Raw genomic sequence first — 19,201 nt, 5'->3', positions numbered from 1 at the left:
GTGTGGGTACAATTCGTCACTTTGCGTTTGATTAATTTGAAATCAATCCAGCTGAACTGGAGAACTCGTATATTATACATCTGCACAGACGCGGACGTGCCTGTGAGGCGAAAGACGTGTGCGCTGCAGGTATCAACCTATAGGCCGTACACGCCGTCGCATAAAAAGGTAAAAGAATTGCTATTAATCATGCGGTCGTGTAAAATAAAAGTGAGAATCCTATGACAGGGCGCGGAAGCCGTAGGTATATATACACCGTCCGAGACAAACTCTTCAAACCGCGTTCGCAACGAACGCTCTGTAATCAATTTATTATTCCCTACAATGGAACTCGTACATCCGAACCGCTGAGCCGAACATCTCGGTTCTAACACGCCCTGCATAAACGTGCATCTGTGCACAGGCCCTCTAAGTTTTGAGCCCGCACGTGTCAGGCCCGAAACACGCATGCGCGATATCGCCGCACGAGCGCGACGGGTGGCCGTGAGAATCGGCAGCGCTTTTCAACTCCGTTTCTCTGAACTCCGGGGTCCGCGACGCGTCGGCGCTCCGCGATTTCGTTTTGCTTTTCCATTTGTTGATTTCTGTTTTTGCAGGTGTGTTTGTCGAAAACGTGCGCATGCGATCGTCACCCTCTCCGCGGTGCATTGCACGGTTCGATCCTCGTTGAATTGGCCAGTAGACTCGCGTGTGCGATAGCGACAATGCGGCGCTCGGTCGAACCTCGTGTAAAATGCACTTTAGCGTCAGAGGACAAGACAAGTTTTACTGGTTCGAGGTGTAAGGCCCCGGGCGATGTGGCTTTTTACAGTCTCCTCCTATATGTACAGTCTCCTCGGAACAGTCTCTTGCGACGGTCGTAGGTAGTCGAGATCGGGCCCCGGGTCCAGGAGAGGAAAGAACAGCACGCCGCCACCGCCACGGGGCCGTCGAGATCTGCAGCTTGACCAGGCTCAGTCGGCTCCTGGCAGCCTCCGCGCGACGCACCAGGGACCTCGTTAAGAGTCAGGATTCCGATCGCGACGAGGACGGTCACCGATCCGATCGCGTACGCGACCAATTGCGCCGAATTGTTCTACACGCAGGATCGACACGCGAGTCGGGTATTAACAGCCGCGTCTTTGAATTGTACGTATACTTGTAACCGCAGAAGTACGTAATAGGTATATTAATCGAATTGATAAGCGGGAGCAGCACGCGAGTGTAAATCGGTTCGCGAATCGCGATATTCCAATTTCCTATCGTCTAGCTAACTGAAGCGGAGGTGGTACATAAGATACAACCTTCTTTTCCGGTGAGTCTCTATATTTTGTTTTTCATCATCCTCAATTACTCTCGACCCCGTTCTCGCTTATCGGCAATAAATCGACGCATCAGTTCATCATACGTCGTGCTAATCCTCGATTCGCGACTTACGTCATCGTTGATATTTGTCCATTTTGAGCTAGCTAGGAGCCTTGTCAGACTGGTTGGCTTTAGGCGCAAAAGAATTGCGGCCTTACCGAGCTGCAGATATACACACACGCCGTGTTTCCCCCACCATATGTACATGTTTTACCTCGCTAATATTCCGTGCCGATTTCCCAGCAAGTTCCTATACCGGCTTGCTTCTTACTTAGGGCAACGACCGACCAGCGGTCGAACAAAACCCGCACAAATGTTTAATAACGATCGGCCGAAGATCGTTTGCAATTTTTTTCATGCATTACTCGTTTGATTTTCATGATTTAAGATTGTTTTCCTGTCTTCCCTCGATCGCCTTTCGTAAAATTTATCCAACCGATTGTTGAAAATCGACTGATACACCGAGACACGATGACTGTATGAATCGTCTACCGCGACGAATTAGAAATTTAGATTTTTGTATCCGCGGCAGACACTGGGTACACATGCGTATAGGTATAACACCAATAATTACTGACGTATACATACGACCAACACGTTTCTTCTCAGCGGATGTGCGAAAATGCTCCGCACATTTACACTTGAGCGAAAATAATAAAAATTTCACGATGCGATAGTTTGAGCTCAACACTAGATCTCTAGAAAAAATGAAACTGACGGCGTAGCAATTATTATAGTAGAATACGACGACGATTATGGATACTCACATACTGATATGTTATTGATGCTTAAGCGAAGATAATTATCGGCTAGGGAAAGAGCAAGGATTTCGAAACAGTCGAGTCATGATAATATTAATTGCATTTGAAACGAATAAAAGTGAAAGATATCTTGCGATCGGTACAATAAACCACAGCGTGCTGCATGGATTGTTGCCCACGCAATGAGGATCCAGCGGAAGAGCGGTCATTGGGCCTTGGTATACGTATAGCTAGAAAGATTACCAATGCATCGCATTTTCCAAACATAAATATGGTAATGACGTACGGTGCTCTGTGGTCCACCGGAGCGCGTGGGTGCCAGTTAATAAGATCGTACGCGATAGCGATACATAAAGAAAAGGCGGTCACGCGAGGGAGAAAGAAGGAGGGAAAAATGCCGGTGCCCGGAGGAGCTTTACGAATAAGAAGGGAGAGAAAGAGGCGGGTGGATAGGACGTCGAGAGACGAAAGAGAAAAAAGAGTAAAGGAAGAAGAAAAAAAAAAGGCGACAACAGCAGGGAGGATGCCCCGAAAACACGGTCGACGTGTGGCGCCATCTCAACTTTTCTTATTCCTTTTCTGTTTCACCCATACTGATTCTTCCCGCGTACGAGGCCCCGGAGGGGGGGGGGGAGATTCTTTGCCGGCCCAAACTCAGCCCCACGGGCCCTGAGGGGGGCCCAGGGCCCGACGTTCGACGCTCGACGCCCGCGCACCACGCGCGTATACCTCCCAATACAGAAAGCAATTCGTGTGAAGGAGCCAGTGCTCTACCTCTGTGTCTTCATGCACGGACCAACACCGAGAATACCCTCTTTATAGTTGGGTAGCGCGGAACAGATCGTTAAAATGTAATGACATTGTTGTTTTTAATGCCCACCTCTTAAAAATGGGCGGGTATATCCGAGGGGACTGCACATCTTTTTCCGAGGCTTGTCTCGCAGGGATACGTAGGTGTATGTATATGTATGTATATGTATACCGTATACCTATGTTATAATAGCATCGCTTAGAAATAAATTAACAACCGCGCATTCGGTGGCGCGAACACCTTTCCGACACCTTGGTGAGAAAGGTCATAACGACATAACCTCTTCCGATGAATTTGCCCCAACGTTTCATGATTCTTTTTTTGTTTCTGAAAAAAGTAAAAAATCAGCACATGTTAAAACACACGTAGGTATTTCTTTTTTCTTAAACTAGTTTATTTTCAGCCGTCAAGTAATCGAATAATCGTAACTTTTATATCTAATTTAAAAACATGTTCGATGAACATAACCTTCACTTTCTTTCTCTCTACGCATCTACGTTTTGTCGATTAAGAATTGTTGTACGGCTACGAAAGGTTAAACCATCACGTCATACAAGCGGTCGAAACATCATCCTTCTGCAATTTCATTGGTTTACGGAGTTCAAACATTTCTTCTCATTGGTTCACAAATTGTAATTTCGACATCATCATCGTTCATTCAACCAGTTGTCCGATTCTTCGTGACTTTCAAGGTTACCATTCGAAAAACAATCGCTTGTACGGCGAACCGTCGCCACGTAGTGATGTGGTCCCTAAATTGAAGCCCAAGAAGCCTTTGCGGCATTCTTGAGAAAAATCGTTTCTTCTCACGGCGAATAGAAACAATATATGCACTGTGTATGCAACGTATTACTCAGCATTTTCTTGCATTTGCATTCTGTAGAAATTTCTCGTCCCGCCGCGACGCTCGTTGCATTTTCGTTACGACGCCATTTTGGCGACTCGCTCGTCGATTTCATCACTGAAGGCTGCAACCTGCAGCGACGTTCAGAGGCTGAAGAAGCGAAATTATGCGAAAAAAGACTATCGTGAAATGAAAACAGCCCACCGGTTAAAACACAATATTTCGTACATGGCCCAAGGGCTGCGGTTGTCTTTATCTTTTCAAGAATCATCCGGTGGCAGACTACGTTGCATGCACATCATGGCTGTGTAATTGCGTCGCGGTACCTGCAAGGCCTACGATTGAGCGAGGTGTAGCCAATATAAATGTGAGGAGGAATTCTAACGTAGGTAGGTATGCCCGAGGAGGATGCGTAGTACTGTAAGGTATTCTTCGAAGAACGCAAACATCAAAGCCGTCGGCAAATACCTAAGAATCTCACGAATGTATTTGTTTTCACGGGTGTATGTCACTCGCCAAGCCTATAATGGTGACAGCCTTCCTATCTACACTCGTGCGACGCTTACAGCCCCGATACTCGCGGTTACTTGTCGCTAGCCTCCATGATGCCCATCGCCACAGTTTCGCGCAAAATTTACTTTGCGCGACTGATTTGCGACTCGCGCGTTTGAAGGTACTTGCGCACATGAACGCCGGGCATAAGCCTACACCAAGAGCGCACCTGGAACGACGGGTTGGTAGCTTGCGGTTGGTGACGTCGAAGGTGATCCGGCCCCGGCGGGGCATGGATCTTTGGTGTGTATTATACACGCGTATACAGCCACAAGCACGCCGCGACATTAATGCCGTTGTGCGTACGAGTACGCGTGATGGGACGCAAGTCTGTGTTGGTACAGCGCTAAGGCATCTACCTATCCCAATATCAGATTACAGACGAACGGACGGACGGTCGGGCAGATGGTGGTGATGCCGTTTGCGCGGGGACTCGTTCGTTTCAGTTTTATTTCGTTTTATTTTATCTTTCCCGTTTTTCTTCTTCTTTCTTTTTTTTTTCTTACTCCTCTCTTCGATACTGTATAATTCTGTGAAATCTCAACCGTCGACTCACGGCAGAATCGCGAATATGCAGTACGCGACTGCGGCTGGTGATTGGAAGCCTTTAAACGTTTCGAGTGAATTCTGATGATCTCGAAGACCGCTTTTTCTCATCTGCAGCTGCTGCTACGTGGTTACATACTTTGCACCAGCAATGTTCGTTCTGAGTTCTTGATTGGATATTATACCCTGCTCGATACTACATATTTGAAAGTTAAATGTCATTACAGACATCTGTAAATACCAACTCTGCCGTGAGAATATATTTGCATACTAAATTCTAAACTTTTTTCGTTGTTGCGATTTTCGAGATTCCTTGATTACGTGAATGAAAAATATAAGATATCACAAATTAACGATGAAAGCCAAACACACTTACGAGGAATAATAATTTTTTAAGGAAAAAACAAAGTATAGGTCCAGAATCATTGCTTTCGATAAGTGAGTTCAACATTTCTACATAAATTCACATCGAATGTTAGAGAAATTGATGAAAACCTATGGTTCTTTCAGAAAACTACGATATAAAAAATTTGTTTATTTTTGCGGAACGGCCCCAGAGATACAAAAAATACAAAACTAAGAGCTGCATGTTCGGCTTTCAATTTCACTTGAAATTGTTGCAAAGCATATTTTTCATTCCAGCTTACACGTTGAAAGTAACAATTTTAATCGTGAAACAAATCCCAAACTCGTAAATCTCAGGATTTTCTGAGTATACATATATAATCATTTTTCGGTAAAATCTTGCTGTACATTTCCGTCAATATCTGCAATGGTAATCGAAATTGAGTGAAAATCTGACGAGCGTGCGACGCACTTACAGGTATCAAGTAATGGAACTACACCGCCTCTGTCTTACTAGAGGAACGTGTAGCAGATAGCTGGAGGACAAACGGTGTTACAACGTGTGTTATGTATTTCGAATGTATATTAAACGAGCCCGCAGATGGTCAAGGGATGCAGCTTGTGGAACGATCTCGTGTAATTACGGACACGATCGGATAGATTAAAAGGAACGTTAACCGTTCGGCTTGTAAACTATTCTGCCGACGCCTTACTAAATCGTTTATTCGGGTACTACGTAATTGCTGCGATATGTGGTGTAACAAACGGATAACCTTATATTATACGTATAACATAGGCATGCGTGCGTGTGTGCCGAGGTAAAATCATGGTGGCATAATCGTTAAGCGTTCGCGTACCTGTATAAATACACGTGGTTATATATATAGGTAGGCACATAATAAGGTATAGCTGTTTATCAAGATCTCCGTTATTTTTTAATTTCGGCACTTTCTCGTTGCGCTTTTACACGTCTATTTCGTATTCGTGGGTATACATACCTGTTTACACATGCTCACGTTGATGTATTTACTCTGAACTGACAACTATTGCACGAGACTATATGTATATAAGTATGGACACTGAACACATACCTATATTATATGTATACTGCAGTCAAATGCCAGCTAATGAAATTCGGTCTTTCAAGTGTATACCTATTATATCGATGGCTACCTGTATATGTATATTCATACCAGTACTTGCACTTTTGGTGTTGCCATCACGGACAGCTTCATCCCAATCTCAAGCATTCAATTTAAATTGATGTGTTTAAATGTAAATTATGTTTACACACGTCTCCGACGAACTTCAAAGTCGCTTGAATAATTAACTCTATATTGGGTCCTTTGAAGAACAGAACCGCGTCAGCTTACATTAATCGACGATTCATTTTTGCTTGGAAGATTGAAATTGCACGTCAGCCAAGAACGAATCAAATTTCAAATTTGAACTATTCAAATTTGAGCAGCGAAGAGCGAAAAGTATTCGTGATTTAATTTATAGCATTCGTCTCAGTTGTGTCACTCGAGAATTTTGAAATAGAATGAAAACGAAGAGATGATAAACTCCTAACTCTACTGTCCGAGACTTTCGTTAATCCTATAATGTACCTAATAAATTATTATTTTTTATGAGCATGAAACTGCTACGTGGGACCGAATCAATCAGAAATATACTTTGACGTTGTAATTTATAAGTGAAAAACAGACCAGCAAATGAGTGGCTATGAAAATTAACGGCAATTGTAGAATACTTGAGAGGATATACGGAAGTGAACTTTGGACTATTATACGCGGGAGTTAGCTAGATCGCAAGCTATTATTTAATTAGCTTAAATGATTTACCAAGTCCGTTATGCGCTCGTACGTTGATTTTGAACTACAAATTAGTATCTTCATGGTATTGCCGAACGTGGAAAGTATGGCTCGTAGGGTGGTAAAGGATTGCTATATCAGAAATAGAACTAGGGTTTGGTTTTCCATCTGTTTAAATTACGACGATGTAGCCAAAAATCTGAGAACATCGGCATTGCAATGAAAATGTATCTCGCTTTTGATAAAAACCAGTTCAAAGAAAAAGAGTCAAGGCGTGCAGGAGTCCTTTACATGTTTTGTGGCAACGCCGTTTAAAACGGCGAGTTCCTCAAGTCTTTTTCATGTACCTAATAGAATTTTCATTTTTATGCGACCTCTCCTCTGGACGAAAAGTAGTTTTAGTTCCGTCTTCTATACCAGGAGGGAAAAATCGATACACTTCTGACTCAATATGAATCTGAAAGTTCGCTTTAATTGCCTACCTTCCTAAAAACGGCTAATGTAAAAGAATTTAACAAGTGTACAATGGGGATATACAGGGGAGAAGTTAATTTTAAAAATTGTCCGTCAGAGTTGAAGGAAGCTTTGAATTATATTTCAAGCTTTGCGGAGGAGCGGTTTACGTTATAGGAGACGGTTTCTTTGATTGTGAAGCGATAGGAAGGTTGCGCCGTTGAGTGGCAGCGAGGTGCATATAATATAGGCAAGTCCTTATTGTTACGAGAGAAGGTAAAGGCGTCGGAATGGGCGGAGGGGGCGGATGGGCACTTTGCGGTTTCGGAGCGCGTCGAATTTTGTTAAGAATCAAATTAAACTCACGGCTGAACGTAGCCCTTTTATTCCCTTTGAAAAATAAGCAAAGCGAATCCTGCAGCGAGAGTCTGAACGAAGCGAACCTGGTGCGAAGAGGAGGTGCCGGGCTCAACGGAGCAACAAAGAGCTATTGAGCCGGGGTGCGATTTTCGACCGGAGATTGCAGCTGTCAGGGGCGGGCTTCGCTGGCGTCAATTTCAAGACCCTCCCTCCTCTCTTCGGCATAGATTGGCTCAATGTTTTTTAATCACTTTTTTTCCAATCGCCCCGATAAAAAAAAATTGCACACAGCTTCAGGAAAATATTATATCCCCTCGCGTGATGCACCTGATATGGCTCCGATCTGAAAACCGGACAAGTACGAGTAGAATTCGCGCTCTGAGGGTTCCGTATAAACTCGATTCTTTTTTTTATTTTTCTTTAATGTGATATAACTACAAATTAACTATTTTCTGACGTTTTTTTTTTACTTGTACTATAAGACCTTACTTCACTCCAAATCTCGTGATTCTAGGTCAACGGGAATAGGTTTTGATTTGTGAGGTTGCGAGTATCAAAATATACGACATGAATTGCCGCATCTTCTGATTGTCTTGCCTTAAAAGCTTGAATTTTTTGCACCTCCAAGGGAGCATAGACCTTAGTATTTGATATTAATTTCAACTTGATACCTCTACCCGATACTGTGAAAACGGCTCTTGACAGACGGACAGACGGACAACGAAGTCATCCTGTAAGGGTTCCGTTTTTCCTTTTTGATGTACGGAATCCTGCAAACGGCTAATATGAGACTCGAATATGGGAAAGGTGGATGGAATCTTTGAATAACGATAAAATTAGAGCTTTTTACGTGTTCTTTTATACCAAATATTTAGTTATTATATTGCAACTTGTATTTTAGGATCTTGTTCATGTTGGAAATATAATAAGTCATTGAAAGAGAGGCTAACTACAAGGATAGACTTGAGATAGAATTAAGATTAAGACTTAAGATTCTGAGTTGACCCTCTAGATAGTTATTATTCTATGGTCTTCTTCGTTTGTCAAATACAACACTACCTTCTTGTAACAGATGCCATCAGTGAAGCTAAACAAACGCTATGCTAATTGTACGAAGTTCTGTTTCTTGTTATATCCTAATAAATACATTATAAAGGTTAAAGTGTGCTATGAAAGAAATCATGTCCCATAATCAACTTTGCAACAGTTCAAGGCTCGTCCAAGTTTCTTCAAGTGACTTCATTTTGCTCTTATAAATCAGGGATTGTGCACGTTGTAGAATAAAAAATTTCTGCTCAGAAAACTCGCAAGTTTTCGGTCAATAATCACCAGGTATCAGTGAAGCCCAGATTGGAGCAGAAAGGATATTGCAGTTCTGTTCTCGTTGACGAAACGCCAGTATTCTAAACCTGTAGTAATCTAAACCCATATTCACCGATACTGCTTGCAGTAGATACACATTTATTCTGCTCCGCGCCATCCGCTACGGCAATGAAACTCATGTCAGCCTGAAAAGTTTATCGAACCAAACATTAAGTCGTGCAGAATATCGTCTTGATAGTGTACATAAGAAAATTATATTCATGTGAAAAGGAAAGGTCACTCTACTTCCGCTACAGAAACTTCTCTTCACGGAACATCACGATCGGTGTTACTCTCTGTCTACATAGTACAAATGTTGAAGAAATTTCGTACGTTCGTCGAGTTCTATACAGCTTCGAAGAATGCGTCTTCTGAGAGCTGAAGTATGTAGAACGAATTTCTCAATTACGAAAATTCATCGCAGTGATGAGGTACAAAAGTTTGAGAGATAATTCTGTCATATGTAGTTTTACGTTTTGTATCGCGAACTGAAACCGATTATCGTAAGGGATTGAATGAAACGATGCTTAGACGTTGAACATCTGCGGTTTACGATTGACTTGTAATTCTCTACCAGAATACTATATTATAGAGGTTCTGGAAACGCGTGATCATCGTGCAATGATTGTACCCAGAAAAACTTCTTTATCCTTTAGCTGGCACCTTGGGGTTGTTCGCGACCTAAGGGTTCTTAATCAAGACATTCGTAACGTGAATGTTTCTGCCGTTTAGAAAAATTTTAACCACCTTAGAATTAAAAATTATTGTGCGACTTTTTTTTATCTTGTAAAAGATACTTAAGTGAGTATCCGAAAATAAATTCAAGTCAAAATATTAAATTGCCTTGGTGCATGGCCTCAACGTGCCAGTAATGTAACGCTAGATGAAGGGGCCAGCTAAAAGTTAATGTATCAAGAAATTTGATGCGATAACTTGGATTTTTTGGCATTTGAATAAAAATGTAGCGAAATTGTATTGAATTAGAATACGATTACGTTCGTTCTTTTTCTCATTAACGCAGGACTTTATGCAAAAAAGATTTTCGATCGGAAATCGCAGATTTTTTACCTAGAATACTGTTCAATCATATGAGACGATTCACTCTACCAACATTCTTTGTTTTCTAATGCTGCAAGGGTTCCTTCAATTGAGAATGAAATTCCTCGACGTTATTTCAAAACCTATCGCATAGCCTGTTCCTAAACGACCTCTGCTGAAGAAACGATGACCGGCAGGCATTACATGAGGTAGAGTACGTTACTAGATATAACTTGTGAAGGACGAAATTCCGCTCTTCATTTCCGAGGTAGTAATGCTCAACTCCTGAATGTTACCAAAAAATTCGAAAAAACCCTAAAGTGAACAACGTTTCACTGTGTCGGTATACTTATAATTCTATCCTTTATTATCCGGCCATCGAGATGGAGCCCCGGTTTAAATTCTCGGCCCGTTTAGGTCGGGGCTGCAGCTGCATGGCTGTGCAGTGCACCTCGGTAAAAAAACCTTACGAACGGGGACGGCAGTACCTTTACTGTGAGGTGTTGACCAACAATAGCAGGCTGTCCTTTGGCCCTCGTAAATCAGCCTTGGGCCCCTCGATACCTGGGGACCGTCCCTGTCACGTTGTCCACTGCCATTCAAATCTTCGTTCGGCGCGAAGCCTCTGTTAAGATGAGGACCGGATACCTTATACACCCGTTCCATTGCAGCTCGGTGCATTGGTACATTATAAAGGTTTCGCTGAATCCCGCAGACAAGAATTACTGGTTCCCCGTACGCCGGAGTCGTCCATGTAATACCTACCGCATGTGCATAATGCATGCGAGTTTGCAACCGCGGCTCCATGAGTTGGCATATACATATATACTTATATATATGTGTGTGTGTATGAACTGCGAGAATACGTGTGTACCGATGCATGCCTACATATATTGTATACATGCAATTTAGCGCTATTGAAAGACACCGTAAGCTCCGCAGGTAGGCTACAGGGGCCACCATCCTGCACTGCGCTGCGGCACCTTCGTGTAGAATCGTTCTTGGCGGAGGCTGCTGCAAGTTCCCAGAACTTGAAATAAGAAACGGTTGAAAATCACCGACGCTGAACGTCGAGGCAAAAGGCACAAAAAGCAATACAGCGCCACACGCAAAATAGAAAAAACGTGAGCAAACAAACAACAGGGAAACACAACAAGTTAGAGCGAAACCAAAAGGTTCGGAATGCACCGTATTTCAAAGAAAAATTGGTGCTATCAAAGAACGAAAGTCACCTTTGTCAACAGACAGCATCTGATACAGCCGATCTGTGCTCGTTAGTGTCAGCTTGTCTGGTCCCCACGTTTATGGTGTGTGGTGTGCGTGCATACACGTATTAGCCAGGTGAGATTCCACGGCGTTTAATTAGCCCCGTTTTGTCGGCAACTCGTTTCTTATTTCACTATATGTCTGCTACAATATCACGAATATAATGAGCATTTTTGCACCTCAAAACGACCGTAAAGCCAGCTAAACCGTGTGTGATTTTCCACATTTTTGCACTTGAGGTACCTGCGGGTGTTGAGGAAGACGATATTTATTTGATGTTTTTCGAATTCGTTAAGCCGTAAATCGCACTTTGAATAAGAAATTTAGAAAAATCTCATCTTTCCATGTAAGCATATCACCGTGTCTTCTCATACATCATTTTTTTTCCATCAATGCTCGTGAAACTGGTTGTCTCGAGGATGCTCGGCTGCGAAATCCGAATATGCTTGAAAATTAGTGCCGAGAGCCATTGTGAGATCACATCAGAAGTTTTTACAACTGGTTATGAAATACTTAAGGCATTGGTTTTAAACACCGTGTGAAGAAAAATCATGTGTTTTACTGCAATTTAATCGGAAACATTTACAAGAAATTACTGAAGTTAGCAGTGGGATAAATTTTATCTCTTGTTTTTGGTTTTACATGATTTTTCCAGATCTACACGAGACCCGCATAAAATGATAACAGGAAACGGTCTGGAAATACTGAATTCCCAACTCAAAGAACGCAGAAATGAAAAGTTGTAAAATTTAATCGTTGCTTTGACTCGAACAATTTGAACGAAGTCAAATATTGAGTCTATTGCTTGAATACCCTGTTTCTCATGAAAATTCTTATACACAGTCTTGTCTATATCTTCATGTAATCACTTTATGTCAAGTAAATCGCTGAATGTACTAGAATCGTATTCCTTTTTTCTTTCACCTATAGACAAGTTAAATTTCCATCAATAGTGACAGTTTCGAATTCCCGGGATGTGATATTTAGAATACGATTCGATATTTTTGCTGCAGCAATTTGGTGCTGAAGGCGATGAACAAGCTTCCGCGTCGAATATGGGTGTGAAGAAGAATTTTTTATGTTCATCTTACGCGTTTTACAGTCTGGGCAGGTTTAATGCAGAGCGATTGTTGGATGGTCATAATAGTCGGGTAGGGCAGTGCGGTTGTGTTCCTACCAGCAAGTGACGCAACTCGAAGCGGTCGTCGAACCTTGGTCGACCTGGAACCTCACCTGCAGCACGAGGCCCTCGTATCTGCAGCAGCCATTAACTTTCATTCATGCGAAAAAATCAAAGGAATTTAAATGACCGTGTTTCATTGCGTCCGTCTAGCCAGAACTCCCGTCGCCACATGATAGTTGAGCCTATCGAAGGGCCGCCATAGGTCGACTTCCAAAAGCATTGTTCTGAGCTTTTCAAATACACCTTCATCTTTTCATTATGATGATTGAATTTTTTGTCCATTTTGTTTTTTAACACCATGCAGATTTACTCTAATTTTTGTTTATCTATCCAGAGAGCTTTCAGATCTTGGAAGTTTGACAGTCGTACTTAAATGCAAAACTTTTCAACTGTTTCAGCAAACATGGGCTTGACAACAATATCGACTTTCCTCGCAATCTTGACGATGCAATTCTCGCTTCTACGAGCCCATCGAGAGCATAAGGTACGCTGATATTATCCAGGTAGGTGATGCCTATCTCAACCTTTCACCTTTCGATGTATTCCCATTTGATATAAGCGGTAGATACCTTTGCGCGTGTGCGTTTATAGGCTTACACGTCCGCAGCCTCTTCCTGCCCATAGAAGGGTCTCAGACATGAATCGAGGCCCAAGAGGCAGCCCCCGTCCTTAAAAGACTCGCAACCCTCTATGGGCATCAAGGCCCGATTGTACACGATGCGATATATCTTGGGAAGTGCACGAAGCTACGTCTCGGCGGTACTGAAGAACGCTTCACTTTGGTTTGCTTTACCTTTCTTGCAAGAAACAAGTCGGAAGACAGAAAAGCTGAGAACTTGTTCGGCTAAGAATTTTTCGGCTTATAGTAGCCAAAAACAGTCGTCGGATGTTTTTCAGTTAAACAGCAAGCACGAGAGATTATTTATCGAAGGTGATGATTCTGGGGCGTTCGGCTTCCCGGGTCCAGAGTTGCTGCAGGGCGTTATATCCTGCTTGTTTAGAAGACAAGGTTTATTGGTGAGGACAAGGTTAAGCGAGCAAACGCGTTAAAAAGTCACAAAGAAACACAAGGCGAGTTGGGCTAACTTGCACGGTAACCCGTACACCTCCCAGTCGTAAATGTCTGCCGTCGTGGCGTTTATTGATGCGAGGAAGAATTTGTGGGGGCTTTCCCCGCTCTGCGTCCAACCATTCCATATGCAAATTTTCATCCTGCCTTTTACTGCGCCGATATTTAACCTGCGGTACTGGGGCGTTGTTGTTTTCAGGTGCACAACATCGTACTCTATCCCGACAAGCACAGCTGGTGCAAGACAACCCCCATCAAGCAGGTCGTTACCTCGCCGCAATGTTCCTCCCAGGAATTGGATAATAACGTGTGCGTGGGTGCGTGCTTCTCTTATATGGTACCGCACAGCGAACCTTCAGCACCTGGTGACCTCATAAGACCTTACTGCGATTCATGCCAACCGTTGGACAGCATCTGGCACACGGTAAGAAAACACTTTCTCGATGTATACATACCTATATGCACTTCGGTATTTTGTTGTAGTTTTGTTTGGTTGATTTTCCAATCGTGGTACACTTCATCTTAGTCATACTCAACGGGCATTCACTGCAACCAGAACGTGACGTGACTGCGCGTTATTAGTACAAACATTTTGTCAATCAAACTATTGTCGGTTGCATAATTAATTTCATTATCGATTGTGGTAGCTGAAAATAATAGTTAGAATAGTTCGCAGACATTGATATCTTCTTGCTCGCATTTTTGGAATTTGTCTCAAGATGAAATCTCATTATTACTTCTTTGGTCTACGGTAGATTTCAATGGAATAAATGTTTAGTCAGCAAAAAACGTAATCGTTATTATTACTTTCGAGAAGTTGTCACCGATTGTAAACGAAATGTTTACTATTTTGATTAGAAAAATAGTAACCTACATAATTGATTAAAAATGCTCTGACGTTTACGATACCATGGACTTGGTAAAAAGTCGGTACCAAGGCGTGTTGTTCCAGGATTTATGTCTGTATATGCGTACGTGTATTTATATGTTTTGTTTTCAACAACCTTTAGGTGACATTGGATTGCAAAGATGAGGAGAGCAAGCCGATCACAATGCAAAAGCAGGTGCAGATAATCACAAATTGCTCCTGTAGTTCTTGTACCGAAACATCGAAGATTAAGTTGGACTACGCACCGTTGCTGCAGGAGCCATTGCCTGAGGAAAATTTGGACAAGAATTTGAACATCGTCGACGACACTCCGGACATATTGCTGACACCAACAATCGACGCTTCCGGAAATAATTCCAGGGATGTGGTACTGGACCCCGAAAAGGTTCTGCAATTACTGGGACAGTTGAAGGAACCGGAAGGTGCAGAGAAGGTGAGTCCGGTGATGAGAGAAATTAATCAAGACAATTTCGAAAACGTTGAGGAACTGCTCGTCAAGCTTGAGAAGCGAGAACCGGAACACAAGCCGCATCACGTCGGATCGATGCATCGAGGACCCCATCATTCCCTTGTTTTGGACCCCGACGTCAAGGAGAAGATTGACGTTGAACCGCATCACCTTCATCCAGCTGTCGCGGGTCAGGAGATCAGCTACCACGACAATATACTCGGCGAAAAGGATAAAAAGAAGGATTTCTGAAAATTAGGGCTTGCTAAACGCCATTTTATAAAGTCATTTTGTACGAATTGTACGCACTTTGACGCTGGTCGCCAAAAAGGCAACGGAATAAACTGCCTTTTCTTTTAGGAAAAGAAAGAAACCTTTTCACGTAATGAATTATTATTACTATTATTACAATTATTAATATTATAATAATGTTCTTATATTAATTGAGCTGTGGTGAACCCGATGAAGACTACTGAAAATATTTCTCTAAGTGCAACTAGGTGGAAGGCAAGGATTGAATAGATCTTACGTAGAACAGTGGGTATTTTTCGACATCTTATTGTACTTGTTATATGTACGTAAATATGTAAGCCTAGGTGCCACGGTTTTTTCATTTCACCTAATTTTGATATTTACGAATCAAGTATTGTCACATACTGAACTATAAGTGTGATACGAATACAGTTTGTATATTCGATTTAGATGAACGGCGATCGTTGAAACTATTAAAAAACTTGCTGAATTTCAATATTTACATAACAGAAAAAAGAATTTGGTTCCTAAGCTTTAGTTGTTGCACTAATATTTGGGGTGTTAATGATTTTAGTTACCAATTATGTCGCTCGTAAAAGTAGTCGCTCGTTTGAATCGAATAGTAATTTGTACACGTACATCGACTAGCGAAAAAATAAAACACATGTATTATATAAATTATATTGAGAATTTCAACATTCCCGAAGAATTTATTTATTTTTACAATGCGGCAAAAGGCAATTTGTTTGAGTCAATGCGATTTTTATTATTATTATTTTTTTATTTTTTGCGTAATTATTATTCTTATTATCTATAATAATATTCGTTGTTGAGGAAAATTTTAATATATAATGAATAATAATTATTATTATTTTAATTATTTAACAATAAATTTAAGCATTTGTTTATTATTATTTTGTATAATTTATATAAAATACTCTCCAGTAGCTATATGATATGTATCATGTATTACATATGTATGTATAACCGAGTCTTATTTTATTACTTGACTTAAAATATAGCGCCTATGTAAGTCGAACTTTGTTTCGTTTCGTAATGCGCAGTCCAATGATAACTTCTTGCTATATTTACTGTAGATCAGTACCTTCCGTTTTCTACTAGGAAATTTATTCTCATTGAATATAAATACAGTGAAAGCACATGTCGTGAAAACTGCTAACAAGATAAACAGCTTACTTGGACTTGGAAAATTTGGTGACTAATTTCTGGAAAATACTGCATGACGTGATGAGCAACATAAATGTACAACTTTACGGTATCTTTTGCAAATAATCAGAAATAGAATCTTAATCTTTTCAACCGTAGAAAAATTTTGAGAATTTTTTTACTGTACAATCGAAATCACTCCTTCAAGAGCAAAAGTTTTTAGATCCGGACAAGTATGGAGCAACACTGAATACACAAGACTCGTAATATTTTTAGCATTTTATTTTCGACATGAAATTTTGTAATATTGTCTGACTTTCGGTCAATCAAATAATCAACTTTCATGAAGTGTGAATTTTTTAAATACACAAAGTAAACTCTGCACCGTAACTTAGAGAATAGATGTTAACTCAATAAGCCATTATATATCTTGTAGCAGGTCATCGTCGACAAAAGTGAGCATTCTGACACACAGATTGTACTATTAAAAACAGAAAGATCTGTCAATGTTTTCATCGAAAATTTAATTAAAATCGAAGACATGTCATCTCAATTCATGAGCTCAGTTCAACCAACTGTTTCAAGTATTGTGATACACTAGTTAAATTGCATATCTCGTCTTATCGCATGTATAAATCTTGAACTTCTACTGTTATGGGCTGGGTTGGCTGATGACCAAACCACTCCATAAATATAACGCTTAGTTCAGACTAATTTTCCCGGATATGAGTTATTGGAATTTGATCACTTGAAAATAATCACTTACCTTTTGTTGTTAACTGTTGATTCGGGCTCTGTGGGGCGGCTCTGCGTGCTCGGCGAGGACTGGATACGGTGTTAATTGACTGATTGTTGAGCTTTTATTAGCTTGTAAACTGTGTTACTTTATTTGTGGGGTTTCAAAAGAAAAGAAAAATAATTATGCTAGACGGATTAATTGAATGGATGCGTTAAAGGTAATTGATTGGTTTACTCATGATATAAGTTTTAAAACACAATTATTCGTTTCTTTAATTTATGTTTATAAAGGCGGTTAAAATGGTTTTAGTTATGAATAATGGGAGAAAAAAAAAGTTTATATTTAAGTAACAGAACACGGAATTCACTTAGCGCTTGATGTATCGATTTCGTAAAAGACCTTTTACGGATATTTAACAGACTCTTCGACTTGATACGAATGGATTATCTAAAACTGAGAGAATGATTTCTTGTTGAAGACTGAATGACGACTGTCTGACGACTGGCTGACGACTCTCTAAAAGCAACGCTTTTCAAAGATTCGCGTGCTGTTATCTAAACTACTTCCTGATTGGTTCCCAGTATCCTTAAGGACCAATAAGGAGGTTCTGATAAAATTTTGAGTCCTTTCATTTGTCTAAACTACCCCCGCCCTTCCGGTACGGTGTAACATGAGAATTTATCGTGAACTATCCCGCCTTTTCCACTCGTGCCGGTAGGAATTTCCGTGCTTGTTTTTGTATATAATAAAGATATCCTTATTTTATGTTCGGGCCAATACTGCCCAGACAGACACTTGAGATAGACCCATACGGATCTAATCCGTTGTACGTGTTAGGTCATTTGGTTCCTCTTAGGGAGTTTGTATATACGAGTCTGTTGGGTAAGGATTGTCCCGAAGAATTATCTAAACAGTAAGGTTATTGATAGCTTAGGGTGTTCATTTCCCGAAGTAGTAAAAAGTAATAAAGAGAGCCGTATGCATGCAATGCATACGGAGACTCAAAAAAAAAAAAAAATAGAAAATATAAATGTATTCATTTCATTTGACGAGGACTTGGAGGATTTAGTTTTACGTTATTATATAATATATTTGTTATTCGTTCCAAAATTTGACACGAATCTCTTCCAGAAATTGGGCGCTACTCTAGGAAGAACTAAATTTAAATAGTGTAATAACCAAAGCTTGGACAGTTATCCACGTATAAGTTTGGCTGCGAAACGAAGTTTCCGCGGAGAAATCGAGTGCATAGTGCAACGAGTTTAGTACTTTCAATGGCTTCTCGTACAGCCTGGAACATAATAATAACAATGATACCCTGGCAATAAACTGCTTTGCGAATATCCACTGATGCGGCCCTGCATGCCGCAACGGCGATAACGGTCAATTTAAGTAAGGTATGTCTTGCTGCTCGAATGTGGGTAGGGCTCGGAATATGCGAGGTATGCTTCTCGCAAGATTAATCAGTACCTCTCAACCTGGGGGTAAGATCGTAACCGGATAGTTAGCCGCAATTAATTATAAGTACAGAGTTTCGTGTGCCCAATGTCCACGCACCAGCGATCGTCTCGAATTGCTCAGTATTTGTTTACAGTAAAAATTGGACTTGCAGCAATCTGAAATTCAAATTACGCTTATAAATAAGGTTTTGAATAAAAATTGTTAAGCTAGGAACATTACCAAGTGTGTCTTACCGATATAAATCGAAGAGCTTATCTTGAATCCAGAAATTATTTGTAATAGATATCAAACGATTAGAATTACATGAGACTGATTCCGAAATTTTCTCACGTAAAATTATCGCAAGATAAAGATGTGATCAACTTTACTTTCGTATTGGCCATAACCACATAAAAAACGGCAAAGGTGGCCGGTTTTCTATATCTTGAGGCAGTCACAATTATCAAACGAGGATCCGAACAGTTGTTGAATAATTTTTTCAGAAGACTTGACAAATA

The 19,201-nt window shown here is 40.9% G+C and overlaps 1 protein-coding gene across 1 annotated transcript; it reads left to right on the top strand.

The window, feature by feature from the left end:
* Positions 1 to 825: 825 nt before the first annotated feature.
* LOC124308208 (uncharacterized) lies at positions 826 to 16,412 on the top strand. The gene is made up of 4 exons (XM_046770695.1): positions 826 to 1,294; positions 13,078 to 13,163; positions 13,948 to 14,172; positions 14,759 to 16,412. Exons 2-4 carry the CDS (start codon positions 13,083 to 13,085, stop codon positions 15,335 to 15,337), a joined length of 885 nt encoding a protein of 294 aa, XP_046626651.1. The 5' UTR covers positions 826 to 1,294; positions 13,078 to 13,082; the 3' UTR covers positions 15,338 to 16,412.
* The last annotated feature ends 2,789 nt before the right edge of the window (positions 16,413 to 19,201 follow it).

This window comes from Neodiprion virginianus, chromosome 6, assembly GCF_021901495.1.
Source record: "Neodiprion virginianus isolate iyNeoVirg1 chromosome 6, iyNeoVirg1.1, whole genome shotgun sequence".
In the NCBI taxonomy this organism is placed as follows: domain Eukaryota; kingdom Metazoa; phylum Arthropoda; class Insecta; order Hymenoptera; family Diprionidae; genus Neodiprion; species Neodiprion virginianus.
The sequence above is the reverse complement of the archived record's forward strand: the minus strand, read 5'-3'. Positions and strand labels throughout refer to the sequence as shown.

What these genes read in the sequence shown, in the direction of transcription:
- LOC124308208 (XM_046770695.1), top strand. Translation starts at nt 13,083, where the DNA reads ATGGGCTTGACAACAATATCGACTTTCCTCGCAATCTTGACGATGCAA. An exon ending in GAGCCCATCGAGAGCATAAG is followed by an intron (nt 13,164 to 13,947) that starts GTACGCTGATAT and finishes TGTTGTTTTCAG; the next exon opens with GTGCACAACATCGTACTCTA. An exon ending in TGGACAGCATCTGGCACACG is followed by an intron (nt 14,173 to 14,758) that starts GTAAGAAAACAC and finishes AACAACCTTTAG; the next exon opens with GTGACATTGGATTGCAAAGA.